Source organism: Marmota monax, unplaced genomic scaffold (genome assembly GCF_021218885.2).
Source record: "Marmota monax isolate L192 unplaced genomic scaffold, Marmota_monax_Labrador192_F-V1.1 WCK01_AAM20220418_F8-fsc00023, whole genome shotgun sequence".
Classification (NCBI taxonomy): Eukaryota; Metazoa; Chordata; class Mammalia; order Rodentia; family Sciuridae; genus Marmota; species Marmota monax.
In genome coordinates, this window is record NW_026692907.1 from 18,872,188 (window position 1) to 18,898,873 (window position 26,686).

At 38.2% G+C, this 26,686-nt stretch overlaps 1 protein-coding gene across 2 annotated transcripts in view; it reads right to left on the bottom strand.

Annotated features, from left to right (window-relative positions):
• Nucleotides 1–26,686, bottom strand: part of Ptger3 (prostaglandin E receptor 3) — a 216,126-nt gene that overhangs the window by 137,183 nt on the left and 52,257 nt on the right. Inside the window, exons 3-4 of one of the 2 annotated variants that reach the window (XM_046451005.2) lie at nt 6,208–6,299; nt 2,942–3,867 (exon numbers count right to left, since the gene is read on the bottom strand). The exons of the other annotated variant lie outside the window; for it this stretch is intronic. Of the exons in view, the coding sequence (XP_046306961.1) occupies nt 3,864–3,867; nt 6,208–6,299 (96 nt within the window). The 3' untranslated portion in view covers nt 2,942–3,863. Of the gene's footprint in view, nt 1–2,941; nt 3,868–6,207; nt 6,300–26,686 lie in introns of those variants that run through there. 2 annotated transcript variants of the gene reach the window in all.

Consider the following 26,686-nt stretch of genomic DNA (forward strand, 5'->3'; position numbering starts at 1 on the left):
TCTATATGTGACATTTTGGGGCAGAGTTCCTAAGGAACTCATCTTTTTATAGACTATTAGTTCTAGCCTCATTATAACCTCATTATATAATGATGAGATTCTGTGTTTACTAAAGAATGGAAATGAAGGTGAAGGCACTTTTTAGTAAATGTGCTGCTAAAACATGATCCAGAATACTGGAGTACATATATGACAGAATCTTTTATTTTAGGTGATCTTATTGTGTAGTGGACAGGTTTCTATGCATTACAAACAAAAATATCCTTTTTATTTACAATTAATTCTTCTTTGAACATAAACTGCTATAAAAACTAAAATCAACTTAAAAATGTATCAGAAGTATTTTATACTGACATATATTTTTCTCTACATCAGATTTCAAACTATCTTTGCCAATCATTTTTTCTAATTATTTCATTACTTACTTCTTTACACAAATAGCTTTAATAAACTTATTATATTAAACTGAATGTAATTATTCATCATTACCATGATGTGACTTTTTTAAAATGTTTTTTAATATTTTAATATTTATTTTTTTATGTGGACACAATATCTTTATTTTATTTTTATGTGGTGCTGAGGATTGAACCCAGTGCCTCACACATGCCAGGCGAACGCACTACCACTTGAGCCACACCCCCAACCCCTATGATGTAACATTTCTAAATCAGGAAATTTTAATATGAAATTTCCCAATTTCAGCAATAATATGGAAACAAAGTACTTTCTATCATATTTGTTTGAATTTTAGGTTGCTTATCTTGTATATAAATATGACCTTTGCTAATAATTTACTAAGGAAATAGCATTTTTCTAGGAGTCAGACACTATACTAGTGCTAAGATATTTATGAAGAAAATATAAGAAAAGGGTCTTTAATCCACCATGAACTAGAATTTTGTCAAGGGAAAATGGAATATTTAAGGAAAAAGGCAATATCATAAAATTAGTACCATGTAGATTTGGGGATAGAGGTGACAGAGAACAAAGATACTTAAATTATTCAAGGCCTAAGAACAAGGTAAGATTTGAACATGTGGAAGGTAGGTAGGCTTTGCACTAACCAAAATAATTATGGGACATTATAAATAGGAATAGTACACAGGATTTTGAAATAGATTCTGTCCATGACATTTAAATCCACCAGTCATGAAGCCAGTCCATTGTTGACACTGTGAGCTCATTAAATAGTTGGAGATAAGTCTGAATAAAAAATTCATCCCTGCAAATATTTAACTGAGTAAGTACGTGTATTACATGTACCTTACATATATTATCACAATAACCCTACAGGTAAGTAGCATCATCTTCCTTTTATAGATTAGTTGATTGAAACTCAATGAGATTAACTTTCTCAGGATCACAGAGTTTATGAGTGGCATAGCCATATTTACATCCGAGTTTGATTTCAAAACCCATCCTTTTACTACTGCGTCACTTTGTCTTTTTTTTATTCACTGCATCTTTATTCAGCTCTTTATTCAAACTAAACTGTCCAAAATTATTTGAACTTATGGAATCAAACGGATTTTTAAGAATTTATGCAGCAGACTTTTTTTCTCTCTGCAACAGGTTTCTTTTCAGCTGTTGGTTTCTTGGCAGGTGCAGCCTTTCCCCCCACAGGCTTCTTCTCCTTAACACCAACAGCCTTCTTTCCCAGATTCTTTATCACAGGTTTCTTGCCTGCTGCAGACCTCTTCTGATCTTTTTTATCTGATTTAGCTGCTGCTGCAGCTGCTGCTGCAGCTGCTGCTGCTTTATCCACTCAGAGTTTGTGATTCTTAAGCAGAATATCATTGTAGCAAATCTCATATCCTACTGTGCTGCATTAAGAGAAGTACACCTGAAATCAATAAAATTGAGTTTGAATCTAAATGCTTACTATATTATCAATGAGACATAGGTAAACCCTCTATAAACAGTCATCTTTTGTTAGTTTGTTTTGTTTTTTGGTGCTAGGGATCAAAGGCAAGCACTCTACCAACTGAGCTATATCCTCAGCCCTAAACAGTCATCTTTTGTAACAATAAGATAATAGATACATGGCAGCAAGATAATGACATAGATGAACCATGGGGAAATATAAGTAAACAGTAGTGTTACAGTTTGGATCTTACACACACCCCCACAGTACCATAGGCTAAAGGCGTTGTCACCAGCCTGTGTACTTTTGGAAGGTGATAGAATCTTTAGGGGATGGGAAAAGATGGAAGGAAGTTAGGTTATAGGGGCATGTCCTTGAAAGGCATATTAGGATCCTGGTCCCTTCCTCACCCCCAACCCCCGCCTTTCTCTTGGCTTCTTGGATATCATAAGATGACCAGCTTCGCTATATCACCTGCTCTTCACCATGATGTTCTTCTGCCATGGCACAGACCCAAAGTATGGGTGCAAGTGACCATGCACTGAAACCATAAGACAAAATTGAATTTTGTCTCCTTTAAGTCAGTTTTCTGAAGTATTTTGTCACAGTGACAAAAGTCTGACTAACACAAGGAACACAGATATTTTTATATTGGAGGCAAAATCTATGTGCTTCATAAAATCCACTGAACTTAAACCTGAAGAATTGTGTAAAGCATAAGATTGGTGCTAGTTAAAACAATTTCAAATGTAGGCTTGAAAGAAAATATGTAGTTTATAGCTAATTCATAACGGGTTCAGCTTTTTGAGAAAAGTGACTCTACAATTGGCTTAATCTAGTTGATCAATGACAATGGAGCCAGTTCAGGCTCCTCTGGTGAGACTTTGAAGGCCATATTTTTACCTCTTTCTCAGATGTTCTCAGAGGTGACAACATGGTAAACCTGTGATGCAGTCAGTGAACAGGGTCAGGGGAGCAGAGGCAGAAATGGGGGGACAGCAAGGAAGACAAATTGATTGGATTTAAAAGCGGGTGAAGGCATGTCAGTTGAAAGCTATTAAATGACTCAAAATATTTTTTAAAAATCCACAGAATTTTTTTTATTGCAATACAAAGAAGATCCTTTTATTTCACAAAAAGTAACAAAACTTGAGGCAGAATAACTGTCATTTATTAATTTTACCTCTTTGTATGCTGCCTGAGAAGAAATCTCAAACTGATAGTGACTCAAAAGTAGGATAAAAATGAAGATATAACTAGAAGGCTATGTATGAATTTATTTTTTATTGCTTTAACTGAATAACCTGATAGCCTCCTAATTGTTTATAACACATCAAGGATGCCCTTAGCTGCATCAATCCTTTGTCTTTAAAAGCAAAGAAATAGCAATAAAGCAATCCTGAATTACCTAATGACCTATAACCAGAATTTAAACTGAAGAACGTTTATTTCTGAACTAAGCCCAGAGGGACACCACATCTCCACAGAGACCCTCCTGCCCTCACTAGGCTTGTTTTCTGTCTCATTAAGTTCATGTCCTCTTAATAGAATTCTTGCTCTCCATGTGTTGACTTTTCACTGTCAAAATATACACTGATTTTTCAAATTCATGTTGCAAAATCAAAATCATTATAGAATGAACAGCTGTCCATCTTAGTTAAGATTCGAATAAATGTTTCAAGTTGGAGGAAACTCTTGAAATGTGAGTCATTCTTTTGCTTGTCTTTTCCATAAATCGTCCTCTGTGGAATCCTACTCAGCTTCTTCAAGCTTGCTCAGAATCTCCCAAGAAATGAATTTAACATTCGGAGGCATGGGTTATAACAATAAAACTGCTCTCTGAGTGTATTACTGACAAGAAAAAAAAAACTAAAATAGAAAAATGAGACAAAAATAAAGATATAGTCCAAAAAACATAATGTTCTTCTTGGGTGGAAAGAAACACACAGACTCGGGGAAGCAGGAACTGCGCTATAAGTCCAGCTCTGTTCTTTCATTATCTGTTAGAATATATAGAGAAAGATGCAATAAACTCTAATAGGGATAATTTTTTAAATTTTGTATTGGTATAAGGAGCAATATATGAGTAAGAAATACATATGCTTTATGCAGATAAAACATTTGAAATAATTATGTGCATTTTATAAACAAAAGCAATTATAGGTATACCAAATGACAAATAAACTTGTCATAAAACAAGTCCCAACAAGTATATAACTATCATCTAAAAAGAAATAAGGAAGAGGGCAAAGTGAAATAGCTATAAAATACAATGTTTCTCTTACTAATCCCACAAAGTGTGATATTTATTTATTTATGTATTTATTTATTTTACTGGGGATTGAACACAGGGGCGCTCAACTACTGAGCCACATCCCCAGCCCCATTTTGTATTTCATTTAGAGACAGGGTCTCACTGAGTTGCTTAGTGCCTCGCCCTTGTTGAGGCTGGCTTTGAACTTGCCATCTTCCTGTCTCAACTTCCTGAGCCGCTGGGATTACAGGCATGTGCCACCGTGCCCAGCTTGATATTTATTTTTTAAGATAATATACAGTGCTGGTTAGAGTGAAGCAAAGCAGAAACTCTGATACATTGCTTATGAAATTTTAAACCTCTGATAATTCTTTTGGAAAGCAGTCTGATAACATGTATCTGAGTAGTGGAAATAGCACTTAGTAAAGCTTCCTTTCTTTCTAATTACATTTTATTTTTTAAAGTCTTCTTATGGCAAAAACAAAAATCAGAAATACTAATTACACCTCTGCATTTGACCTCCGCCAATGCAGTACTATTGCGATGGTGCCAAATGTGACCACAGATTATGGTTAAGGAAACTATAGTACACTCTTGATAGACCCAAATAAATTTTAAAGTAGCTTTACAAAGAATTCACAATAGTCTAAGAAATGTTTATATTAAATGAAATAAGAACAAGATTCAAAAGTGCATATATAATGTCATAATCATATAGAACAAAATCAAGAAAAGTACAGGGGAAAAAAGAACACAAAAAATATACTAATATAGATAGATTTTGCTTGAGTAGTGGAAATAGCATTTAGTAAGCATCCTTTCTTTCTAATTATTTTCATTTTACAAAGTTTCCATAATAGAACCTGGCTTATTTTTCATAATGCAGGGAAAGTACAATAAGGTTGACTTTGGAAAATTAAAGGCAGCATTAAAGTGAACCTACCCCCCCCCCAAAAAAAAAAAAACGAGATGGGAACCAGGCTTCCTTCTTTTCCCTTCACTCCCCACCCCAGGGGAATCTGCCTTGATAGCAAAAACAATGCTAGGTACATGTGTTCATATCTCACAGATATTAAAAAAAAAAAAAGGTGCAGGATTCTAAAGGTCAGTTGAGCCAAAATTTGTATTGGCCTCGTGATTTTCAACCTGTTTCCCAGAATCAGCCAGCTTATTCTCACCACGTAGGCCTAGCTACCTATCTCCATGGAAAAACACATTCAATTCTTCCCCTGAAAAACAGAAGCGACTATCTCTCTCTTGCTCTGATCATGGGAGGACAAACAGGCAAGGCAATTAAGCTGCTAAAGTGTCCACACTCATAATAACCACTGTAAAGGAGTTAGCATACCTGCCAATAACCAAAAAATGAAATAATGTGAGCATATTTTCTTTCCATTAAAACGAAAAGGTCAAATTATTTGATAAGTCAAGTGTGCGGTCTTTGAAAAAAATAATTTAACATTTTATTTATATTCTTTCTTTAAAAAAAAATAGATCACATAATGCTGTAATAGCCAAAAGGGCTTTTTCAGTTAATCCTATGGCTCCTGTAGTCTCTAACAGAAATATAGAAAAAAAAAGGTGTTCAAGGGAGAAAACTAATAATCAAATTTTAATATAGCCAATCATGCATCCCAGTTGGCATTGTGTTCTGCTTTCTCGAGTGTTCATCCACTGACACACACATTTCATACAAAATAAATCTAATCAGAAGGGCGACCGAGAGCGTGCTAGCCATATGGTGAACACGCTGGATTCTGATGTCTAATTAAAACAGTAGCTTAACCTTAAAATACTCCCGGAGAGTGGAGTGGAAAATTAGTGACATGCAGGCTTTTTCATGGAAGAATTGGTTTGTCACAAGACCAGACTGGAGCCCATCACATAAAGGTCTTGGAGGAAATTTAAGTAGAGATAAAAGCAACAATAGCTCTTCTTAGGAATCTGGTACTCTTTAATCACATGTGTATGCTTTCATTTGCACTTTGATTCTTAGAGATACTCTGCCTTCAAAGCATGAACTCAAAGCAGAGCAGAAAGATGACAGACGGCTACAGTGTAAACCTAGGCAGCTTCTAACTCTCACCTTTCCAAGTGGTCACTCCACATCAAGGTTGAGGAGCACTGGTGGGGTAAGGAGGTGGAGCTGGATGCGTAGTTGTTTGTGTGATACCTGATCTGTGAACAGACAGAAGGTTTCAGGGACAGAATTATTGATCATGACTCCTTTTGTCAGATGATACTTCCTTGAACATTCTAAAGAAAACCAAAACCCACATATCAACTCACATTGGTTATGATCTAGTAAATAAAGATGTCTTCACTGTTGTCTCCCCAAGACCATCTCATTCTCAACTCTGTGCTTTCATTGACGCTTTTCATTCTTCCTATGCTATGACATCAACTTCTAAATCTAAATCTCAAGAGCAGCTATCTCAGTGTTCATTGAATGCCGACTAAAAAGTCTTTGACTTGAAATGATTTGATGTAGGCAAATCTAATTCTAGCACTCTCCAGCTTATTATTTTTCATGAGTTCCTACTGCTCTTAGGGTAAAGACCAGAACCTTAACTCACAGGCCCTGTTTGATCTGGACTCTGGCTGAAACTGTATCCTTGTTTCAAAACTTTTTGCCCTTTTGTTCTTGGGCACTTAAGCCACACTAGCCATCTTTGAACATTATGCACAGGTCTATACTCCTTTGCACTAGCAATTTCTCCTGCCTGGAATGATCTTCCACTCCTTCATCATCTGACTGACTCCTACTCATCTCACAGGTCTCAACTTGAAAAATCACCTCCTCAGAGGACATCCTGTTGACTAGGTCTGCCCGCCCCCCCATGTAACCATCACTATGTTCCCTTTTAGGAACTCTGTGTAGTTTGAAACTAATAGCTATTTCGTGATTGATTGTTTAATATTTGTCAGTATATCTAGGCTATACGCTTCATGAAGGCAGGAAATCTGTCTGATTTTGTGCACCATTGTATCTCCAACAGCTACCACCCACCTAGCACATAGGTCAGAGTCAGTAAATATTTGTGGCATGAATGAATAATGCTGCAAAAAGGGTCCTGAAGCCCATCCCTCAGTGGCATTCTCCTAGTTATAGTCTAAATTCCTTGAATGTAATGGAAAAATTCTAAGAAAATATTTTGTCATAGTTGAAAACTATTTTTAAACATTTTCCAGTAATACTCTTACAAGAAAAAGCAGAATGAGATGAAATTCTTACAAGAAACTGTTACGAGCAAAACCAGAAAGAAATGAAACCCAATGTTTTCTAGGTCAGTCTTTTTTTTTTTTTTTTGCTAGAGGATTTTTTCTTTCAAACACATGATAAAGCTCGCCTTTGCATACTTACTCTAGCTGGCATAACATTGCATAAGTTCTCCACTTGGACATGTAGTTTTCCAGTTCTTGACTGTGTCCAACAAATGGATCATTTCTACTTTAGGAAGGTCGTGCTTAAAACATCCTGAAATGACATGTCTTTTATGCAGCCCCACCCCCAAATTCACATTTTGTCCAATAGAAAAAGTTCAGCAATTTTCACTGAACTATTATGACTCTGGAAGAATAGTCAGACTTGGGGGAAGAAAAATATCAGGTTTTCCTAGTTATTCCGTAAGAACATCAAAGCCCCTTTTGCACTCTGATGGGGAAAAAAAAATGCTAAAACACAACCTGTTAGGACAGGTTCCTGCCTTCAAGGACCACCAGTTTTCTCCAGCTGTCTTGCTCCTGGGTTCTCGTTTAGAGACCTGTGTTAACTAAGTAAACTCTTGAACTCACATTACTTGTTAGCCAGACTTCAGTACTAGCTACAACCTTAGGAATTTGGATATCATGGCCTGTCTTGTGTCAAATAGCAGAGAAAGCATAAAGGATGAGGGTTGCCAGGTAATTGGTGAAGCACCACGGGGTTCTGAAGCAGGCATGGTCCCTATGGTGCTGTGGGAGGTGCTCCTCCTGTGGGTTCTCACTTCCCCTCAGGGCTCTCTTGGCTATTCACTCAGTCATTCCCAGTAGAGACCTTTGCTTTGCTGTCACCTGTGCCTTCCTCAGCTTTCTTTGCCTCTGCCACCCATGGATCACTCATTTCAGGCTGTCGATTTTCTTTCTTATAGAGCTTCTTTATTTCACTCCTCTTTTCTGGTGTTGGTGCTGCTCTTTAGATTCTCGCCCTCATTCCTGGCTAGACTATCAGTTTGAGCCATATGAAATTATCATTTTTGATAGGTCAAATAACTGCCCCTAAAAGACCTATGCTCTACATGGTGAAACAATTATGTGGAATACTCTAAGGGTGAATATGTGTCATTAGACATTTGTCCAAGCCCATAGCATTACACAGCACCAAAAGTGTACCTAGTGTGAACTAGGAGCTGTGTGTGATGCTGTGTCAATGCAGGTTTATTGATTTTAAAGAATGCACCACTCTGGGGGGTGATGTCCTTAATGGGGAAGGCTATGTGTGTGTGAGGGCAGGGTGTATATGGGAAATGTCTGTACCTTCTGTTCAATTCTGCTGTGAACTGCTCTAAAAAATAAAGTCTTATTTTTAAAAAATGTTTCTATATTGAGAGTTTTATATCTGATTTAACCTAATGATACACTTCTAGTTACTCTTTCCAACCCCAGTTTTTCTTCTCTTTAACATGTCTTTAACATGTCTTCCTATCGTCTCTAAGACAAACATCAGTCAAATTCAAATACATTGCTGTAGGACAAAGCCCTGAATTACCTCAGGTCCACCACCTAGTGGCTCTAGCCTCCACCTCCAGATTATCCAGATTGATCTTCTGCCTCTAATTTGCATGCAAACTGTGCTTCAATCCCTAAACCATTGTTCTCTCGCCCAAAGAACAGCCAGTGATCTTTCACCCCTAACTGCGATGGAGTGTACTATTCCCTCTTTCTAAAATGCTTCTCTCTACCTCTCTCCAGAATTAATTCTATTTATCTTATAAGGCATAGCCTTCAATTTTCTTAAAAAGGTACTATTCCTTCTTTCATAATTCACAGCATTTTGAAGATTATTCAAGATGTACATATCATATTGTACTTATTAGCCTATACATTTGTTTCTCATACTCTGGTTCATGAAGTCCAGTAAGTATTGAATAAAATAAAACTGTAGGCATACGATTGACTCTTCCTCAAGGGCTAACAGCATGTGGTCAAGGACTGACCAAATGTTTTAGCACTCATGAGGATCTACTAGCTATAAGCCACTTTGACAGGGGAGATGGCATGCTCATAACTTTGTTTCCCTTTACTGTAAAATATGTAGTCACTTAGGTCCACATAATTCCTTGAGAACATTTATGGTTATATTTCATCTACCTATGTGTTATTCTTCTTCACTGCATTGAGGAAAATCTAGACAGGGAACATTTCTGAATGAATGAATGAGTCATTAGGAAGGGCTGTTTTGTGTTGAGTGCTCCTAGAAGCAGACCCTGCGTCAGGGACTTCTATGTAAGTTAATTATTAAGGATTTGCCCTCAGGAGAAACCAATAAGGGAGCAAAAAAGTAAGATGAAGAAGAAAGGAAAAAAAAAAAGAAGAAGCCAAGAAGCTTTGAAATTTCAGGTGACTCTAGTCTCAAATTGATCCTCAGGGGAACTCCAGAGCATGAAAGATACTGCAAAGTTTGTCCCATCTCTTGATAAGGGGTCAGTGGTTTTCTGCTCCCACATCTATCAGTCACTGCTGATTTAGAGGGGGAAATAAAAGCTGCTGTGCCCAGTGGTCAGCCTCTGAAGGTCACTGAGTAAGTAGCTAGCAGTGAAACAAGCAGAGACTAGGTTAGGCATAAAGCTGCCTATGGAGCCTAAGGGGTACAGGAGGGAATCCAGTTGTGTGGGACGCAGTGTTTGGCAGTTATGCTAAACTGGTACTGGAGGCAGCGGACAATGTACATGGACTGGGGAACTCTGGAAAGTATGACCTGCTGAAAATAATCTTCTCTCTCACACTAGGGATTGCTGTAAGTTCCTTCACTAGAGACAAAGCTTTTAATCTATGTGGAGAAGCAATATTTAAAAAGTGAATCTTTGTGTGGAAGGGAGAAAAGTAGAAACATTTATTTGAAAACTTCCATATGTTAAGTGATACTGAACTCTTTTGCTTTTAATTCCAATTAATGCTCAACTCCATTTAACACACTGACTTTCATCCCCAGCAAAGTATGGGCCTTTTCTGGAAATGTAGACCCATCTACTGATGGGTCTTTCTCAGACACCTTAGCTCTTGTCAACACGAGGATTGGTCCTTATGCTGTTCGAGGTCTTCCTGCCTGAAATAAGTCCTTTTGCTCATGTTTCACGTAAGCTTGTAGTTTGCTGAATTCTTACAAATTGCCAAATGTATATGGTATTCAAGTTGATAGCAAAGCTGGTTCTCTCTCTGGATATTAAAGCCTAAGGATTTCAGTTAAAACAGTGTTATTTTTTAAGGCACATTACAGAACATTTTTAAAGAATTCAGTAAGACACTGAAAGTGTGTGTGTGTGTGTGTGTGTGAAGAAAGTTTCTTAGACCAAGTTATTTTCCTGTTGCATTTATGGTAAAAGGATTGATGTGAGTGGTTATTCACAGACACCTGGACACAGTCCAGTTTTTGGTCTTCTTCTGTGGATGGATTGTGTACCCTGTGGCTATTGGTGGTTTGGCTGAGGAGGCCTGGTGCCTGGGTTTACAGAGACACTGTCTCTGTGTGCTCAGCACTGTGCTAGTCTGTCTGCAAGATTCTTTCCAGAATGATCTATCTGTACCACAGGCTGTAGCTCCTTTATAGCATGTCACTAGAGAGTTCCCTCTGCCCACTCGCTTCAGCTCACTAATTTATTCCCATTCACTGCCTGATTGTAGGCGACTGGGACTATGGCAGTCTGTGCTGGTGAATGTCCATGCATGGCATGTTGTAAAGATGAGCTTGATGTTTTGAAGAACACAGAGAAAACTACTCTAGAATTCCCTCTTATCGCTTCTAATTACCTATGTTCTTGTTACAGATCATCCTGCTCCGGTAGCTATCCCCTTCCTCTTCTGACTTCCTGTCCCCTGGCTCCTTTCCATCCACTTTCAAACATGGAAAGGCTTCTCTTATCTTGGAAAACAAAATACACACAGACACCTGTGCTTGACTGCTTGCCTCTCCCCCTTCCCGTCAGTGCAGCCCACTTTCTCACTTCCCTTTACCACCAATGTATCCGATGCTCCTGTTTTCTCCTCTCAACTCCATCCTAAACTATCAACCAGAATTATAAAGTACTTTCCCCTTGTCAGGAAGCTTTAAACACTTCACCAATATTAACTCATTTAATAATTATCGTCTGTATTTGACATGCAAGGCAACAGAGGCACAAACAAGTCACTTGGTATTTGCCATCATCCCTGGTATTGTACTCAGGCAGGATAGATTTGTACAATAAATTAAGCCCTCTTATTTGCAGACTTGTCCTATTTTTTTTACATTACTATAATGAGACCCCATTAATCTGGAATGAATAAATCATTCTAATGAGGGATGAACTAATTTTTATATTTTGATGAGATAAAAACAGAAATTAACTGGTCAGTTAAAAAGTAAAACATGTAAAGTAATAGGGATAAATGTTGATCTATTCAAGGAGGAACAATTCTGACAATTGGAGAATGTTGAAATGCAAATCCAGGTTTCTAATAACAAGTGAGTTTTCCCAATCTCAGTAACAATATGTATAATGTAATTCAGGATTTGTGCTTTGAAAAATGTCTACTCTAGTAGGGAAACAATTGAAATAATAAGAAATGATAGAAAATGGCATATAATCACACTCTAAAGAACAGTGTGGTGAAGATTGTCTTCATCTAATTTGTTGGAATTTGCAGGGCATATCCTGAGAGCTGATAAGCCCTTCTTAGGCACTGGGCCAGCTACCACCAAGAGGGTGGGAATCCCTGTGGGAGTAAACAAAACTGCACACTTTAAAGCTAAAAGGAGCCTTGGAGATGATGCCATCCAGCTCTCTCATTTACAGATGAGACTATAAAGCCAAGTCTGTTTTACAGTCACAGAGCTAGTTTGCAGCAAAGTTGTGTAAAAATATTGCTTTCTTTACAAAATATGAGTTAACTAATTATCCAGTAGAGGGGACAAAGATAGATGTGTAACCACATCAACATTCTAAGGAAATGGGTACAGCTGTTATGTTATCTACTGCCAGTATTGACTTCTGGTCTCTCTGGAGTGAGGTTTCGTTTCTACTCCGGTCCTACTATATCACACTAACAAGAAGAAACTGTTTCCCCTCGTTATTCTCCAAAGTTTCCTTCCTTTCTTATCACTCTTCTCAGAATTCACACTTCCTAGGGAGACAGAGTGGAGGGCAGAGCCTCTAATTCTCATGATCCTCCTCATGGCTCTGAGCAGACTCAGAGAAGCTCCAACTACAAAAATTTCTCTCATTTGACAGCCTTCTCCTCAACTGACTCCATTTACTGTGGGGCTCAAAGCTTCACCTCACCTCCAAAAGGACTTTATAGTTAGTAAGCTCTGTGACATCCAGGACTTCTGTTTGAATCTTAATCCCTTAAAGGGGATTCTGTCTCTTTTCCCTTCCAAAACATTAAGATATATTTATTCTCAACAGAATAGACCTTAAGTACAGTTATATTAGTTTCCTCATAATAATACAGATTGAAGATGTTTTAAAAATTCAGAGAAAAGGGAAAGAAATTTAGCAGGTTGGAGGTTTCATAAGAGGGTATAGGATATAAAAAATAATAATTGGGAGAAGGAGATGGAAGGCTGAAGAAAGAGAGAGTTTTGAATGAGGAAGAGTCAAGACGAGTGGGCAAACACAGATGGCAACAACAGACGTTTCACTTTTGGACTAAGATTGGGTAGGGTGGTATAGCAACTGGAGAAACAAAACTACTACCCAAACCAAGACTTTGAGGATTACAATTTTTGAGGATTACAAATGGTGGTTGGTTGTCAAAATCCTAATTCATGGAGAAGTGTCAAAGATTAAACAACTCCCTTGTATGAGTGGCCTCCTGGACTTCCAAAGCTCAAGCCTCAGTATCGTGAGGAACACTGACTACACTTCTCTCTGTGACATTGCCTGGTACATCTGCTCTCATTCTGGGCTCCTCACAAGACTCCAATAAACCTAAATGTCAACACTGAAGATGGATCTCATCCCAGATATAATCTGATTTTATGCTACAAAGGAAGAGGTATAAAATTTTCCGTTTTAAATTCTGACCCATACTTTGTAAATGAAAGGTAAGAGTTTTTAAATACCCTTAATAGTCTAACCAGTCTTTTGTGGGAAATTTGGACTGTATGTTGCTTCTCTGTAAAGAAGAATATATCAGTTTCTCCACAGCATCTGACAAAATCTTTAGATACTATACTTCCAGATAGTTGATCATGTTTCTACTGCTAAAAATGTTCTCATTTCCTCTTCAACTAGTTAATCTTTATCAGAAGGGTACATGTAATGTTTCATTTGGATATTAGTTTTAATATCCATTTTCCAATTTATCACCAATTTCCAATTTATCTCCTTTATTTTTTACCTTCTGACTGGACACAAATTCTATTAGAAAGTGACTTTTCACATCTAGCCTCTGGTGTTACCCATCCTTCATAAAATCCTGTGTTTGGCCACATGGTATGGAAGACAATAGACTTTAGAACATACGTCTACATAGAATCCTGGCTCCTCTAGTGATTAGCTGTGAGACATTCAGCAAGCTACTTGTGCTGGGCTTTAGTTTCCTCCTCAGTAAAATAGGGATAATGGTAGCAAATTCCCCTTAAGATTGTTGGTAGAATCTAAGAGTGCTAATGTATATGAAGTGGTGAGAACAGAATCTGACACCATGTCACAAAGTGAGTGCTCAGAAAGTATTTGCTATAAATACTGTCTTAAGAACTGAACAAAGCTCCTAACATTTCATATTGTAACTGTAAAATGTAACTGCAGCATAAGGAACTTTACTGATATTCTGAACAACAAAGTAGTTATGGTACTAATGACTTAATGTAACCTATTGGTATAAATAAACATGGCCACTTGGACAAAGAAAAAAATAATAATGCTCATCCCTAAGCCCTACAATGGCAGAGATTTTCATCTGCTTTGTCTATAGATGCACTGAGGGACTACACTAGCATACTAAATATCATATCCACTACATTGGATATAATATTTAGTATGCTGCTAGCCTCCTACAGGTATTGCAAAGGAAAATTCCCCAGTCTGCAACCTTTGCTGAAGGGAGAGTCACAGGTTTCCAGATTTTCTACAAAGATTCTATATAAGGAATTCTTACGTGACTGGACAAGGTATGGAAACACAAGATAGAGGTTAGCCACTGACTCATGACCTTGCCAGTCAAGGAATAATGAGCTGACAAGGCAGAGATTTCCTCTCTTGAGATCTGAATTTGGAAATGTCAGAAAAATGAGGAAGATAGCATCAGCCATGATGGAACCGATTATGAAGTTAGAAAATTATATTAACAGTAGAGAGAAAGAATAGGCAATTGGTAATGGAAACACAACTGAACAGGGAGAAAATAAGTATAATAATTGTGGAGAGTAGACATGAAAATTAGTTTATTTCAGTTATTGATTCATGGATTTCTGTTTGGCCCTCTAACTCCAGCTTACATACCCAAAGCTATAATGTTCCATTACATTAAAATCCTACTCCAGCTAACTTAAGTGCTGGTCTTTTTCTTATATCCCAAAGAAACTAAATAACTAAACAATGCAAGCATCTTAGATAATCCTTACTTCAATAATCCTGGTGCTCACCAGTCGCTCAACCCACCTCCCTGCAATGCACCCACACACTATCCCCAAAGTTATCCTCATTCACAACCAGATCCTATCCCTTTTGGCATATGCACAGACTAAATTTTTCTTGCAAAGGTTAATTCAAATCCCACTTTCATCCATGCAAGATAGAGACGGCTCCAAATTTTGTGAGACCTGAAGAATATGTAACTCTCTTTAATAAAATGAATATACACTTAGTCCAGGACCTAGGAAAGTTTTGTGCAAGTGAAGGGCTTTGAAGCTTGAGCTTCATTAGCTTTCTGTGTACTGCCTAGAACTTTTCTCCCATGAAAATATTCTACCAGGTATATTTACAACCGTGAGTATAATCACACATGCCTGTTGGAAGAATTACCTCAATCTTGCCTCTACCACCTCCCACTTTGGGAGCATTATTGGTAATTGGACTATAGTATTCCTTTATCTTGGGGCCTTAGCAAGGAATTTCTGGTATTTGACATATCTACTTTTGGTTGGGAAAACATCAGTACATACCACTCTCCAACTCATTCAGAACCTAGCATATGCTCCTGGTGTTGTCAACTAAGCCATTCTCAACATAGTTAATTTTAAAGAAAATCTGATTATTACACATGTATACACACAAACATTCCCTCACAAATCTTCCACAAAATGGCTTGTTGTGTTCCTATAATATACTTCAAACAAAGACCAAAATCCCATGGCACAAAAACCTTCTCTTCACTTCTCCAAGTTAATTTCCCCTCCCTCCCTCTCCATATTAGCAGAGGTAAGATATTTTCCATTTGTGGACATCCATGAAAGGGAAAAGTCAATAAACATGAGGAACAGTTATCTCTGGTTTTAAAGTCCACTCAGTCTTTTTTTTTCCCACTTCCTCCCTCCCCATTCACACTTGCCTGAGTGGAATTTTCAGTAAAGAATCTGACAAAGAGGTGGTAGATTTGTTACTCAGCTTGATTTAACCATTCCACCAATTAAGCATGTACTGAAATATCATATTGTACCTCATAAATACATGATGTATACAATTGTTATTTGTCAACTGAAAGTAAAATATTTTTTAAAGTAGACAATAAATAAATAATGTATATAAATAAATAAATAGCTGGTGCACTTCAGTGAGTCTCCAGAGACTTGCAGAAAGAAGAGACAGGCAAGCTGGGGGTGACACCCTGGAGAGAGGACAATACCTGGAAAAATGGACCAGAGAGAAGCTGCAGGACCTGTGACAGTGCAGAGCGGTGGGCCAGAGAGAAACCCACCAAGTGACAGCTGGACATCAAGAGCTTCCAGGAATCCTGAGGATTCGGCAGGGACTGCATCTCCTGGAGTCAGCCAGAATGCGCTTTAATTTGGTCTTACAGAAATAGAACTTCATATGGCTAGAATTGGGGGATATGTGGATCCAACCAGAGTCACTTACTGAATATCAGTATCACTTAATTGTAGGTTCCTTGGAGGCAGCCTTCATTTCTATCCTGTTTCTGCTCTGTGTCCACTCATCACAGTGTATGAACTTGGTAAGTATTTGGTGAATAAAAGAATGTCTGATCTTTTCTTCTAGCTCTTTCAAATCAGAATAAATTGAAAAGGAATAAATCCAAAAGAAATAAATCCAAGGAACCCATCATGATGCCTGACGCAGAGTGGCATGAGTTACTATTTGCTGACTGGATTTAGAATGTACTTTATAAGCAGAAAGGAAATTTTTTTCTTTAAGCTCAGGTGATAACCATGCACACCTGGTGACATTCACATCCTGCCTTATCTTTTATGTGCTCTCCAGCTCTGTAAAGGTGAACCAGGCAAAAGGAAGAAAAATTATTGATACTAGCAGTACAATACTCTAGAGACCAGCTCCATATTTGCTACTCCTCCATTCATTGAATTTGGTTGATTTGTGTCTCTGTTGGACCTTCTGGGCTCCAAACCAGAAAGATGCAACCATAACCCAGGAGGGAAACTGTCACCTGTGGCTGGTTCCTGAAAGATCCTAGATCTCTGGATTTATTATTGTCTTGTGAAAAACTAAGCTGGGCAGAGGCTTATTAGTGCACATAATCATTGGGTCATGTACTGGAAATTGTTCTTACTAGATATGCAGTGCTGTGCGGCTTAGCTATGATACTTGTCTGCTATGATGTTAATTGATTTAAATTAGAAACTATAACAAAGCTATTGATTTAAATAACAAAATTACTTTAACTGTTCCAAATACTGGACCAATAAAACAATAACCATAGCCTGGGAATTCAACAAGTTATCAGCTTAAAGGAAGAAAAAAATAAAAATATGGGTTTTTGTTTGTTTGTCTGTCTGTCTTGCAGGGCTGGGGATTAAACCCAGGGCCTCATGCATGCTTGGCAAGCACTCCACCACTGAGCTATATACCAAGCCCTCCATTTTTTTGTGTGTGTGTATTTTTTAAAAGATGGCTAAGAAGGAAGTTGTACAGTTCAGAAAAATCATAAAGATATTTTGGTGAAACAATAACAATATTCTCCAAATCTCTGAATTCCTCCTAATATCTTTTCTGGTACTGGTATCAATACTGTCTCTCACCTTTCCTCTCCTTCCTAGAAGCCCTCCTATGTTGCAGCGCCCAGAAAATGGGAACGTGAACTCCCACTGGTAAAGAAAGAGAAGACCATTGCTGGAAAGTGATTTGCAGACAAAAGTCCTTCTAATGCTAGGAGGAGGCCACAATACCAGAAGGGAAGTGGGAGATGATGTCCTTAGTTCTCCATCACAACTGCCTCAGCATCAAACCCCAGGGTCAGGGGAAGAAGAGGAAGCCCGCTTAAGCTCTCAAAAGAAGGAATGGCCATGGGCCACTGAGGACACTGCCTCACCGGGAGCCCTGGCACCCCTGCATGGACATGAGTGGGAAGGCCAGTGATGATCCCTGCATCTCCCCCAGTGTCACTGGACTCTCCCTGGGGCTCAAGAAAGGGACTGGAAAGCCAAAGACCAGAGGGACTGCTGCAAAGCTACTGTGGTTAAGGCCAGTGTGCCATTCTGGCAGAGAGAGCCGTGCTTGTGGGAGGAAGAGCCCAGAGTATCTAGAAGGAAGTGGCTGAGCCTGGGCATCTTCTATGACCAAGAGAAGATAGTGGGGCCAAGGCTGTAAGGCAAGGCCGCAGGACTCAAACCATGTAAGGAAGCAGTCCACTGTTTTCACCAGCAGCTGTCCAGCAACCAGGCAAGACAAAGCCAACCATGGGAAGCCACAGAGGAGCCAAAATGTGGAACCAGGACCAACACATGGCCAAGTTGCCTCCCTCCAATGCCATTATCAGGAGAGTATGAAAGCTTCTCCCTCATACAGATGCATCTTGGTAGGGATTAGAGAGCTGGAGAAACCACCAAGAATAAGGTCACTTACCTCAAAGACTCTGAGTTAACCCAAACTGAAAAAAATCTGAGAACCCACCCTGCTATTCTCCTACCTCCTGGGCCCTGGCAGCTGACAACAAGGATTTATGAAGATGTTTTGTTCTCTATAGAAAAATTTTGAATACATAAAATTGTATTCATTTTCCAATTAGTATTTATTGTACTTCTACTACAGCCTGGGTTTTAGACTACGCAATTTCACCCTAGCTATTAACAAAAATATAGACTCTCAGAGCTAAACAGCAGTCAGTGAAGCTAAATATTATAATACATGATCCACTTTTGTAAACTAGTGAATAAGAGCCTTTTCTTGTCCTATCTGATGCATTATAAAGATCATCAGGAAGGAAACCAAAATACTGCCCAAGAGAATTAATAAAAAGGCCATCCTAGTTCCAAACAAACTGGGGCTATAGGTCAAAAGGCAAATTTAAGTCTGACAAAAGGTAGAAGATATGTTCTGCTGTAAAATTTGTAATCGAAGAAAGCCAATCGAAGGTCTCATTGCAATTTTATACACAGTTTTCAGAAGCAAATCACAAGAAATATAGCCCAGATAAAAAGAGAATAATCAAATGCACTCTTATAGTATATTACCACATCAATAGTTGAGAAGGATTAAATACGATTAAAGACCATCATCAATATGGTAATTGCATGGAGTAATGGATTCCATGATACATGAATCCTTATTCTCCGGGTCAGAGCTGATTTGATTAATTTCTGTGCATCTGAGTACTCTGGAGAATGTCCTGGTCCCTGAAGCTGCAGGTGTGATCACTGTCTGTGGCAAAACACTTACTTCGATAAGAGGTGATTCCCTGTGGTCCCTGCCATGTATAGCAACAACCCGCAAGCATCCAAGAGAATCAAATTAAATCAGAGTTAGTATAACCCTGTCATGAGAATATTAATTGGATACTAGCAAAGGCTACCAAAGGTCTTCCAAATATCAGACAATTAAATTCAACTTAGTAGTAGAGGTCAATTCAATTTAGTAGTCATTGATTACTTATCTTTTTTTAAAAAAATATTTTTATAGTTGTAGTTGGACACAATACCTTTATTTTATTTATTTTTATGTGGTGCTGAGGATGGAAACCAGCATCTCACACATGCTAGGCGAGTGCTCTAGCCTAGCACTGAGCCACAACCCCAGCCCATGATTACTTATCTTTTATGTATAAGACAACATCCTACTAGGAATTAAACTAGAGACTTTGCCCCTAATGAAGAAAAAGTAGGCCCAAATCTCCATCATATGGAATTAGGCCCAACTTCCTTAATAAGACTTCTATAGCACAAGAATTAAAATCAAGAATCAATAAATGGGATGGATTCAAACTAAAAAGCTTCTGCTCAGCAAAAGAAACAATCAGTGGGTGAATAGAGTGCCTACCGAATGGGAGCAAATCTTTACAACAAGCACATCAGATAGAGCACAATTTCTAGGATATATAAAGCACTCAAAAACCTTAACACCAAACAAACAAATAACACAATCAATAAATGGGCCAAGGAACTGAACAGACACCTCTCAGAAGATGATATAATCAACAAACATATGAAAAAATGTCAACATCTCTAGCAATTAGAGAAATTATTACTCTAAGATTTCATCTCACTCCAGTCAGAATGGCAGCTATCAGGAATACAAACAACAATAGAAGTGTTGGCGAGGATGTGGAGAAAAAGGCACACTCATACACTGCTGGTGGGACTGCAAATTGGTGCAGCCAATATGGAAAGCAGTATGGAGATTTCTTGGAAAATTGGGAATGAAACCACCATTTGACCCAGCTATCGCTCTCCTCAGCCTATACCCAAAGGACTTAAAAACAAAACACTACAGGGACACAGGCACATCAATATTTATAGCAGCACAATTCAAAATAGCTAAACTGTGGAACCAACCTAGATGCCCTTCAATAGATAAATGGATAAAAAAATGTGGCATATATACACAATGGAATATTAGCAATAAAAGAGAATAAAATCATGGCATTTGAAGGTAAATGGATGGAGTTGGAGAATATAATGCTAAGAGAAGTAAGCCAATCCCAAAAAACCAAAGGCCAAGTGCTTTCTTTGATATGAGGATGCTGACTCATAATGGCAATGGGTGGGGGAGCATGGGAGGAATGGAGGAACTTTAGATAGGTCAAAGGGGAGGGAGGGGAAGGAAGGTGGCAAGCGGGTATGAATGATGGTGGAATGAGTTAGACATCATTACCCTAAGTACATGTATGAAGACAAGAATGGTGTGAAAATACTTTGTGTGCAATCAGTGACTTGAAAAATTGTGCTCTATGTGTGTAATATGAAATGAATTGCATTCTGCCATCTTGTATAACAAATTAGAATAAATAAATAAGTTTTTAAAAAGACAGTGTCCTAGAAATTTAAAAAATCTCAACTCAAACCAATAAAAAATGTTGTAAACTGTATCTGATTACAAAGTACTCACTATGTAGTATAAGTTATGTGTATTTACTGGTTATGATGAGTCTAAATTCTCAATGCATTCCCATTTCTCTAGTGGCAAGAACATCAAAATAAAAATGACTAAAGTTCCATTAGTTAATATATGGCCATTTGGAAACTAGATCTTGCCTAAAAGAAGTTAAAAAGCCCGTTGCTTAATTTTAAATACAAAACAATACAGCAAACTGTCTAGTATTTAGTGTTTCTTGTTCATAATAATGTAATAACTAGGAACCTCAGGCAGTACCTTGATAGGTTCTCTGCCATAAAATAACTCATAAAGAGGAAACACGTTTTAAAAAATAATTCAGAATATGTACAATAAGTAAGGAATTAACAGAGCCCTGATTATTAGCTAGGTACCAACTAAAACTGCTTTTCCAAATTTCTCCCAGTTAAATGTGGACATAATGATAAAATTATGGTCACAGTATAAACAGAAGTGATGAGATTTCTGGAGAGTCTTTTTTAAGAGAAGAGGTACACCCTTCTTTTTGTCTTTCTTCCTCCTTCCTTCTGACCAGAGGTCAGACTAATGACTGGAGCTCAAGTAGCCATCTTGGACCATGAGACACTACACTAAGATGGACAACTTGAAGTAACTTTAATCTCTGATAATTAGAAAGTAGTTAGATCAGTCATGAACTACCTAAATCTAGAATTTATAAAAATAGCAAGGAAATACCCTTCTTTATTCTTTTAGTCATTGTTATTTTGGTTTTCTCTGAAGCTGACTAAAATCTAATATACTGATAAAATCATTTCATTAGCCAAAATACAAGCAGCTGTCAGAAAAAAAAGCTTAATGTAATGCAAAGGAAAGTCACATTAATTAAAGGAAACTGATAATTTTCATTATATCTAGCCTAAAATTAAGTTAATTACTTAAAATTTTCTGTCCCCAGGTTTAGCAGCTGACATGAAGAGACTAGTTTTATTGGGCCCTAACGTGTGTCATACCTAGAAGTTCAATGACTTCAAACTGTTTGCATGTTGTTTTTCCAAAATTTGTACAGTATTTTGGCCTTTTCAAAAAGAAGAGCTGGCATAGCTTCCTAACACCAAGCAATACAAATCTGTCCCCTCCCCATTCTGGGTTCACAGTATAGATGTGGCAGTGGCAAGAGCTTAAAACTGAAATCAGAAAAACTGAACTTGAATCTCAACTCACTGTAAACCTGGAAATGTCCTACCTTTCACCACTTGGTTTCCTTATCTATGACCTTGGGAAATGATAACATCAGCTCCATTTCCTGAAGGAAACTGGGATTACCAAACAAAATAAATGTATGCAAAAGTGTTATCATTGCTATTAAAATCATGTTGGTGTTCACGTCTTCACTGGGAAAGGTGCTTTATTTGTATGGGGGGGGGGTGGTATAACTACCTTTTTTTAAAAAAAATTATTCTTTTGCCCCCTGCATTAACTTCTTTTCTCTCCCTTCTCAATTTTATGGTTTTATAGAATAATTTTGTTTTTATAACATGTGAGTTTTGGGGAGCTACCTATATACAAGTGTTTTGGTTAAAAGAATATTACTGAGAATAGGTATTTGTGTAACTTACAGCTGCTTATTTGGACAGATTCTGAAAACAAAAATAAATATATTTGCTCGTGAAAGAAGACTTTTCAGTTAGAATATGTCATTTACTGATTGAAATCTAAATGCTATGTGCAACAAATTAATTTTAACCCAGAATCCAGCATTCAGACACTTCACATGGAAGCACTGATTTTCATAGTATCAAGTAATTATCAATAGTCATAAAAATGATTCAGGACCCACAAGCTATTGCAGTCCATTCTGAATTATCAAAGAAATATTACCCAATGCAACCAAAATATTTAATCGTTTTGTGCCATGCCACAGTCAGACTTAAAAAAGGGAAGCACTGGATTATCTCTGAAGTGTTCACCGGGAGCAGAAAGAAAATGTTCCAGTTCCATTTCACAGACAGCAAAGGTAAGATTGAATTGTTACTCAAAAGAAAGCAGGTTGTTTGGATTTCCTTGTTGAGAGAGCTGCCTTCTAAATTGTCGTTCACTTGGCACTGCCATTTGATTAATAATGAACGTGCCCCGACCCTAAATTCTACTCAGGTCCTCTTTCTGTTCTTCCTCCCTCCTCCCAACACATACCATTAGAAGTCCCCCTCTCCAGTATGACTTGGAAAAATGAGTCATTCTACAAGGACCTGAATTCACTGCAATTCCCGAATGCATGGAGCTTCACTACTTCTTTCAACGCTAGAATTCTACAAAATCAATTGTTCAGACACACCAGCTGGTAAGAATCCCACAGCATGCCCTCCTCCCTGCCAGGCACTCAGGTGGAAACAGCCCAGTGCTAGTCGGAAAACGGGCAGCTCCTGAGTGAGCAAGGAAACGTGTCTTATCATCTCATTTCATTTCCTTTTGGGACTCAAGCAAGGAAAGAATAATTTAAAGGCTCATCCTACGCTAAGACCCTCTCACACAGCAGCATGACTACATCACCTGGGACGCATCTGATGAATGACCATCAACGCTGGCTTGATTACTATAGCAAAAACACGTCTGAAACCGCAGTGGAAGTGACCATGACACGAACCTGGCCAGAACTCTTTGAATTTAATTCCATCAGATACTTGAAAATAAAGTCCATTAACCTTATTTTTTCCTCTTACCTTTAAAAAAGTACACCTTAGATCACTCATTGTTAAATTTCTCCCTCCTCTAATCCAGAACATGGATATTAGATCTTGAAGATACTTTTCTCCAAGGGTAAATACTCCCTTAAGAATCTGTCCTGTGTAGTGGGACATTCTCATCTTTAATTCATTTGTTCTTTAGCATCATTGTTCCACCTTTGTTATTCACCAGCCCCCTCCAAAAGAAAATATCAAAATGCATCACAGATTGACATCCTTGGTAAAGGGAAAGCCCCCAGAGAGAATGAGAAAGACACCCAAGCCTCCTGTTAGGATATAAAATGTGTCTGTGCGCACAGGGCTCTGAGTATGTCTTTGCAATGGAGAAGGAGGATATTAAAGAGCTAGGAGACTTCCATGCTATACTCCTTTTCTGAGAAATCCGTGAAGTACTGGCTGGGTGAATGAATGAAAGACTGAGAGAATGGTAGCTGGAGTTGTTAGGGAAACTGCAGACTAGTGATACTGCTCAAGACAAGAAGCAGAGGAGTTTTCAAGCAGTAAATGATGAAAACTTTGGAGCCATACTGCTGTTTTCAGCCTTTCATGTCAAAAGGAGGTGGTTAGAGTTAGTTTCTATTAAAAGGGCTCTGGGTTCTTGGAAGGGAAGTGGGTTTCATCCTTGTCAGCATCTGTTTTCACTGCTCTGTTTCTGAGTGGTCAGGGTGCATGGATGTGGGATCCAGCTTAGTGAATTTAGATTGTGCAGCCAAAGGCCACTCTGCCCCTTATTGCTCTGCTTCTGCTAACCACCGTTGCAAGCCGTCCATGGGCTGTGTGTATGAGCTATGCGCATTTGAGCGTATGAGGGGACTGGTCTGGTATTGAGCACTGATTGGGCTATGCAATGCAAATGTGCCTTTCCTTGGCTCTGCCTGTGATCCACCACAGCACCTGAGATGCATGTGACTTGTCAAGATGTCAATCAATCTGCTGACCACAAGACATCATAAAGCAAGAGTCCACCTTCAAAACCCTATTCCCTGGCTTATTTGGTGAAGAACATTCCATCGAACCTCCCTTGTGTGTGTCCCCCCTATAAAATAAAAATAATCCAGGTGCATGCTCTCTTTCCAGCGCTGCCTAGCATGGAGCTGACCCTTGGGAGTCACTGAGCAGTCTCGCCCTTGATCTTAGAAACTCATGTTCGTGGGCTGAGTGGGTTCTTCACCATTTCCTTAGTTATTGATACAACCAGCTCCTTTGAACCCAGCTCATCTCACCAGCCTGGCAAGATGGTAACAAACCACTCTCCTCTATTCTAAACCAGACAATCACCTCCCAGCCTGGCATTCCCCAGCTAAGGCCCTGCATGGACACATGCATTAAAGCAAACTCTCTTTCCCTTCATCTTACCTCAAAAACTTAACGTAAGAAATGAAGAGTGGTTGCACCCATGAGACTAATAAGTCTTTTCAATTTAATATTCTATCAATGATGGCACCAAGAAAACTTCACTGGGAAGGGAAAGGAGGCATCCTGAGTGACATGTGTGCCAAAAGTTTGTCACATTTCTAGAATCAATTCCTAATGGTCATTAACAGCTACTTGTGGAAACACCAACTGTTTCTCTCTAGCACTGTTGAAAGTTCTGTAAACCCCAATTGTTTCCACTAACACCTCTCTTGGACATCCTTGAACTTTTTATTTTATATATATATATATATATATATATATATTATATATTTTGTGTGTTCATTAATTCAATTCAATAAATATTTCTACATCTACTTGGAAACCTTCACTGACTTTGAAGCTGGAGGTCTGGAGAGAAGAGGAAATGGAAGAAGCCAGAACAATGAGATTAGAAAGATGTGGTTTCTCACTCAAGAAGCTAATGGTCCTGTGGAGGAGTCTAAAAGCATGTGCAAGTGACTACAGAATGTGTTGAGCAGTACCAAGTGGTCACAGAAGCATAGAGGAGGCACTACGAATGTACCAGCCAGGGAGTCATTAATTCTGAATCAGGCATAAGGAAAAAATTCTTGAAGTGTCAATATTAAATTGACCTGGGCCTTGATGAATGAGTAGAATGTTATTAATTAATAACATTTAAGCAAAGAAAACAGTAGGGGCAGAATTGTGGCTGTGCATAATGTTCTTTAGGAAAAGACCCACAACAAGCTGGGCTCAATGTCACTGAACACGCCTGGAATGGTATGTGTACACCAGTCTCCTAAGGGCTTTGAGTAAGTTAAAGCATTCCAGTTTTGTACAGAAGGCACTGGAAAATAGCAATGATTTTTAAGGATACTGCTACTATTCCCACTCTCCAAATTAAAAAAAAAAATCAAAACTCAGGAGGGATAAGAAACTTACTCTACAGCATGTGTTGATGTAGTATTAAACTGAAGTCTTTAACTACAGCACCCAAACACACCTAGTCTTAGTTTTTTTTTTTAATTGATTTATTTTTATGGACAAGTAATGATTTTATATAATTATGGTGTATAACATAATCTTTTGATATAATTGTCTTGATTTAAATTTATTCATCTATAAAATCAAAATAATAATAATACTCTCCATCCACCCAAAAGTTTTGATCAAATAAATTTATAGATGTTAAAATGCCTTAAAAAGTACAAAAGACTGCCATGAGTATCCATTATTAGAATAGCACGATTTTTATTGATATCACAATTACAACTGATATTACTCCTGAAATTACATAAATGTATTTCTGCAAAGACGGTTAGTGTTACTTAGCGTTACCTCTGGCTCTAAATGGCTAACTACTCTGCTTTGCCTATATTTTGTTCCATTTCCTTTCACCAACTTGTGAAGTATTATTTCCAACTCATAGAAAAGTAAACACAGGCTGAAACAGTTTAAAATCTGTCCAGCCACGTAGCTTGTAAATTAAGAACCAGGCTTCAAATTTATGTCTTTAAATCCAAACCCTCCCCATGAGGCTCCCCACTGCCTTGTTATGGATGATGTTCTGAGCTCTGAGGCCGCAGTGACACTTTAAGATGATGTGTTCAGGGAGCAATAGCGATACCAGAAACCTCAACAAGGATGTCAGCACCTGGCTTTGTGCAAGAACACAGCTTTTTCTGAGCCTGCTGAGGGTTGTGTTGAAAAGACAAGTGGTATATTTCCTTGGGGTTTGACTTAGCCTGACCCATTTTCTCCCATCCTCTGGGATGGAATGGTT